A 5,781-nucleotide genomic window follows, 5' to 3' on the forward strand; every position below is an offset into this window, starting at 1 on the left:
ATAACTTCATCTCATTTGTTGTTAAAAATGATAAAACACAGACTTAAAAATGATCACCAAGACAATCAAAAGGAATGAATAACAAATGATCACTAACCGTTGAAAATATTATTCTGATAATAAAAATCCGAGATGAAATATCGGATAAATATATATATTATACATATTTAGTATATAACATAAAGACATGTATCTAAATCACGTAATGTCCGGGGTGAAAGAGTAAAGAGTAATGTAGTGTCATACTCAAATCAAAAAAAGGTCAGCTCTTTCTTGTCTTTATTCTCTGTGAGGTGTTAAATGAACTCTCAACTACTTTCTCTATCAAACTATTAATAAATTAAACACTAGTTTCATTTCCCTTTTCTTCATTTCAAATAATCTCACAGCTCTTTTCCCATTTCTATTCTAGATTCTGTGGCCGACTGTTTTACCGCTTTCCTTTCTTTGCTTAGTAATGACGTCTGTCTAGGTTTCAAGTTGCAGAAATTTAAAGCAGCGGCTGGCACGCTTCTTTTTGTTTTCAACTTCACAGCTTGCTTCGTTTCCAAGTGATGATGAAAAAGGCGTTGAAAACCCCCCCATCCACCATTATTTCTTCCTCCACACGTCCCCGTTTTAGGGTTTCTTTTGTCTCTTCGTCCTTGTTTTCAGCTTCTTCCTTATATGATCACTAGTGTCACTGCTTCCCTGCAGCATAGCTAGGAATGGTGGCCGTGACTTTGCCCAAATGGGCTTGCTTTATCTTCATTATTACTTGTTCTTATTTTGTTCTCGGAATCTCTACCCAAGCTTGTGATCACAATGACTTACAGGCTCTACGGGGATTTGCAGCAAATCTAACAAATGGGTCTTTTATTTCATCATGGTCAAATGAATCCCTTTGTTGTCAATGGGAAGGAGTTGAATGTGAGCGTTTCGGTAAAATTAGAAGAGTTTCCATCTTGAATCTGTCTGGGAAAGGCTTAACAGGCTTGATTTCACCCTCTTTGGGTCGTCTTCATCGACTGAAGTTTCTTGATCTCTCTCTGAACCAACTCAAAGGGGAATTGCCACCGGAGATTTCCAACTTGACCCATCTGAGAATTCTTGATTTCAGCCACAACACGTTAACAGGACCCATCTGGAGGTCTCTCGCCGGTTTAAACTCCATTCGAAGCTTCAACATTTCGAGCAATTCGTTCAGTGATGATATGTCGGGATTTGGGGGGTACCCGAATTTGATTGCGTTCAATATGAGCAATAATTTGGTGACAGGAAGGTTTAATCCCCTGCTCTGCGGCAAGACAATCCGTGTTCTTGATTTGTCGATGAATCATCTTACCGGCGAGTTAAACGGGCTGGAGAATTGTAACTCCACGTTGGAACAACTGCATATGGATTCCAATGTCTTATCAGGCTTTATTCCAGATTCACTGTTTTCAGTTTCGCGATTACAGCAATTCTCCATCTCCTGTAACAACTTCTCCGGCGGGATAAACCAGAGGCTAAGTAAGCTTTCCAGTCTTAAAACATTTGCCATTCATGGAAACCATTTTTCAGGTCTTCTTCCTGACGTGTTTGGAAACTTAACTAGATTAGAACATCTCACTGCTCATTCAAATATGTTTTCCGGGTTTTTGCCTTCCAGTCTTAGCCTTTGCTCCAAGTTGATAACCTTGGACCTTAGGAATAATTCTCTAATGGGTGAAATCCATATCAATTTCTCTAAATTGACCCATCTCTCTACTCTTGATGTTGCCTCCAACCGTTTATCAGGTCCCTTGCCCGATTCCCTGTCGAATTGTCGCGAATTGAGGGTGTTGAGTTTGGCCAAGAACGAACTAACAGGACCCATACCCGATTCCTATGCAAATCTCTCATCGTTGTTCTTTCTTTCGTTATCGAACAATAGTTTTGTCAATTTAACCGGGGCATTGTCTGTATTACGACATTGTAGGAACCTCACCACTCTAATTCTCACTAGGAACTTCCACGGTGAAGAAATCCCGAATAGTATGGATGGGTTCAAAAGCTTGATAGTTTTAGCTATGGGGAATTGCGGTCTTTATGGCCATATACCTGTTTGGTTATCTAGCTGCCATAAACTACAGGTCCTTGACCTTTCATGGAATCGTTTGAACGGTAGCATCCCTTCTTGGATCGGGGATATGGATAGTTTATTCTATTTGGACTTCTCAAACAACTCCCTAACCGGAACAATCCCAATTCGTTTGACTGAGCTCAAAAGCCTGGTTTCTTCCAACAGCAGTTTATCGACTCTTTCTAGTGCCACGGGTATTCCTCTGTACGTCAAAAGGAACCAAACTGGTAGCGCTTTGCAGTACAATCAGGCCTCGAGCTTCCCTCCGTCGATCTATTTGAACAACAACAGAATAAACGGGACGATTCCTGAAGTCATTGGACGGTTGAAACAGCTCCATGTGTTGGATCTTAGCTGGAACCATATCGGGGGCACCATCCCTAGCTCTATATCAGATATGGAAAATCTTGAAGTTCTGGATTTGTCGAATAACGGGCTTGAAGGTTCTATACCGGCATCGTTTAGCAAGCTCACGTTCTTGTCGATGTTTAATGTGGCGGATAACAATCTTAGTGGTGAAATCCCAACCGGGAACCAATTCTCGAGCTTCCCATCCTCTAGCTTCGAGGGTAATCCAGGACTATGTGGGACAATGGATTTTCCTTGTCTTAGAGGTGTGAGACCGTCTAAACCAAAACCGGAGAATAATAATCGAAGAGGGAGTATTTTCGGAATATCAATCGGGGCGGGGATCGGGATTGCACTTTTGCTGTCTGCCTTGTTGTTTAGCATGAGGAGAAAGAATAATGTGGCTGGTGATCCGATTGGTGATGATTTTGAAGAGGAAACAGACAGGCAATCGACAATGAACTCGAAGCTTGTGCTTTTCAATAGCCCAACGAGCGATCTCACGATTCCGGACTTGTTGAAATCTACAAACAATTTCAGCCAGGCTAATATAATAGGGTGCGGAGGATTCGGCCTCGTGTACAAAGCGAATCTTCCAAACGGATTGAAAGTGGCTGTCAAGAGGCTCTCGGGGGATTGTGGGCAGATGGAACGAGAATTCCAAGCCGAAGTCGAAGCCCTCTCGAGAGCTCAACATAGAAACCTGGTTTCACTTCAGGGTTATTGTCAATACGGAGACGACAGGCTGTTGATCTACTCGTATATGGAGAACGGAAGCCTCGACTATTGGCTACACGAGGCTGTTGATGAAAATTCTCTCCTAACTTGGGAAACTCGGCTCCAAATAGCTCAAGGTTCTGCTCGAGGATTGGCTTACTTACATAAGGAACACAACATTATCCATAGAGACGTTAAAACGAGCAACATCCTTCTAGACGACAAGTTCGAAGCTCATTTGGCGGATTTTGGACTTGCTAGACTGGTTTGCCCTTATGCCACCCATGTGACGACAGATTTAGTAGGGACATTAGGGTACATTCCACCTGAATACGGTCAGGCACCAACGGCTACTTTCAGAGGAGATGTTTACAGCTTCGGGGTGGTGGTGATGGAGCTTGTGAGTGGGAGGCGGCCTGTGGAAGTTGGTAAGGGGAAGAACTGTCGGGATTTGGTGTCATGGGCGTTTCAGATGAAGTTGGATAAGAGGGAGGAGGAAGTGTTTGACAGTTCGATATGGACCAAGAACCGCGATAAGAAGCAGATTCTGGAAGTGTTTGGGATTGCATGTAAATGTTTGGATCGAGACCCGAAACGAAGGCCTACTATCGATCAAGTGGTTTCTTGGCTGGACGAGGTTTCCAGCTTGCAGATTGAAGACTAATTAGATTAGTTCATTTGGAGAAAAAAAAACTGTAACATATATAATAACATTATAGTGTCTTTGTTTCTTACATATATTAAAATATAGTGTCTTTGTTTCTTACATATATTTTTTAATTGGAACATAAACAAACAAACATAACAAGGAGCTTATGAGACATTACATTACTGAAAAAAAAGGAAAGAAATAAGCCCCTCAAGAACACACACAAGATCACTTGTGCAGCCTCACGACAATGGAGGAAATGTCATCGGAACTCTTCCGAACAAGCGCCTCTTCGTTAAGTCGCTTGGCAGCAGATTTTGGATCTTTTATATCCTTAATACAGTCGACAGCCTCTTGGTTTGACATCACCTGATTTGATTATTTACAAACAAAGATTAAAGCGAATTTATGAGAATGAGTTGATAAAGATAAGAAAAGAAACCAACCAACCAACCTTCCAAATGCCATCACTAGCAAGGATAATGAACTCCAAATCATCATCCACATTCTCAACAGCTATGTCTGGTTCAGCACTAAGATGATCCTTCAAGCTCTTGTCGCCAAAAGCTCTTGAAACAGCCAACTCTCCATCAACGCGAGGACAATCTCCTGATCAAAATCATATTAATTAGAAAGCTAATGAAATGGATTGTCAGTTAATATATAGTACCTGGAAAGGATAACACAAAACCGCCTCGATCTTCAATCTGTGCTCTTTCCGTGCTCGGTTCATGATCAATAGAGAGTTGTTTAGCGACCCCTTTTCTGGAAATCACAGCACGAGAATCGCCAAGATTGGCTACTAACAGTTTCTTACCATTCACCAAAATGACAGTAACAGCACATGATCCACCTATACCCAAATCAGCAGCTTTATCCAAGATTGTACTATCAGTGATTCTGTAAGCCCTTTTCATTGCACTTTCTGGGTCAGTCCAGAAATTAGGCTGTCATTCATTATCCATCATCATCATCATTACCCACAAACATAAAAAACAAAAACAAAAACAAAAACAAAACAGACATGATTTTGGATTTACCTCATTGAGGATGTTGTTGAAGAGGTGAGAACGGAGGTAATCAGGAACCTCTTGGCTTAAATGACCATCAAAGATGGCGAATAAACCAAGTTCATTTTCGTCAACTTGTTTAAATTCAGCCACAAAGTAATCTTCCATGGGGTGGCTTGCTTTACCCTTCACCAAAGCGTAGCCATGGCTGATCTGATCTGACATCTTACTTTTACCTTTACCTGTCTCCGTTTCGGATGCATTTACCTTACATTTTAAAGCAGATTCAGATTCATTAGTTAATTAATTGGAGATTCAAATAGCCAAAAATCTATGTCTTACCGTTGAATGGGACTGCATGTTGATGATTAATTTTCTTTACCGGTGATGGAAGAAATGGTGGTGGTTATGGACCGAGATTATATATATAGTAATGGGCGCGGTGGAGAAGATAGATATATTAGAGTGACGTGTTTACGTGGGGGAGACAGGGGAAAGACAAGTGTCACGAAATTCACTGCTATGTATATGCTTATCCTAACGATCACATCTTCAATTTTGGATTTTTATTCATATACTAAATTTTTATATATTATCGCAAACTTATAAGACGTTTGAACTTCATAAATTTGTTAGAACGGCGATTCACTCCGCGACAAACTGCACCCGTTTTTCGTAACAAATGTTGAAAAATATCATAATAATAACATTATTAATGATATAAATCGTACAATATGATCGTTCCAAACTCGACGATATTTTTATTTTAAAAAGATAGTCCATAAAAAATAATAATCGAGATTGTTATCCGAATATATAAGTCTACAATATGAGTCGTCTCAATCAAAACTTTCAGAAATTATTCAAAGAATTGGACATCACTCAATTAATTTCAGTCACCCCGATCGGAGGCGAATCTAGGTTAAGTATGACCACTCTGAAAAAAATAAAAATAAAATTTTACGCTAAAAATT

At 40.4% G+C, this 5,781-nt stretch overlaps 2 protein-coding genes across 2 annotated transcripts; one reads left to right on the top strand and one right to left on the bottom strand.

Annotated features, from left to right (window-relative positions):
- The first annotated feature begins 460 nt into the window (after positions 1-460).
- On the top strand, positions 461-3,884 carry LOC124923983 (phytosulfokine receptor 2). Its single transcript, XM_047463997.1, has one exon. It carries the CDS (start codon positions 708-710, stop codon positions 3,810-3,812), a length of 3,105 nt encoding a protein of 1,034 aa, XP_047319953.1. The 5' UTR covers positions 461-707; the 3' UTR covers positions 3,813-3,884.
- A 116-nt stretch (positions 3,885-4,000) lies between these two features.
- On the bottom strand, positions 4,001-5,192 carry LOC124923985 (probable protein phosphatase 2C 39). Its single transcript, XM_047463999.1, has 5 exons — positions 5,150-5,192; positions 4,838-5,074; positions 4,468-4,744; positions 4,252-4,406; positions 4,001-4,166 (listed from the first exon to the last, which is right to left on the bottom strand). Exons 1-5 carry the CDS (start codon positions 5,165-5,167, stop codon positions 4,026-4,028), a joined length of 828 nt encoding a protein of 275 aa, XP_047319955.1. The 5' UTR covers positions 5,168-5,192; the 3' UTR covers positions 4,001-4,025.
- Between the last annotated feature and the right edge of the window lie 589 nt (positions 5,193-5,781).

This window comes from Impatiens glandulifera, chromosome 2 (assembly GCF_907164915.1).
Source record: "Impatiens glandulifera chromosome 2, dImpGla2.1, whole genome shotgun sequence".
Classification (NCBI taxonomy): Eukaryota; Viridiplantae; Streptophyta; class Magnoliopsida; order Ericales; family Balsaminaceae; genus Impatiens; species Impatiens glandulifera.

What these genes read in the sequence shown, in the direction of transcription:
- LOC124923983 (XM_047463997.1), top strand. Translation starts at nt 708, where the DNA reads ATGGTGGCCGTGACTTTGCCCAAATGGGCTTGCTTTATCTTCATTATT.
- LOC124923985 (XM_047463999.1), bottom strand. An exon ending in TCAACAACATCCTCAATGAG is followed by an intron (nt 4,745 to 4,837) that starts GTAAATCCAAAA and finishes AATGAATGACAG; the next exon opens with CCTAATTTCTGGACTGACCC. An exon ending in CTAGTGATGGCATTTGGAAG is followed by an intron (nt 4,167 to 4,251) that starts GTTGGTTGGTTG and finishes TAATCAAATCAG; the next exon opens with GTGATGTCAAACCAAGAGGC.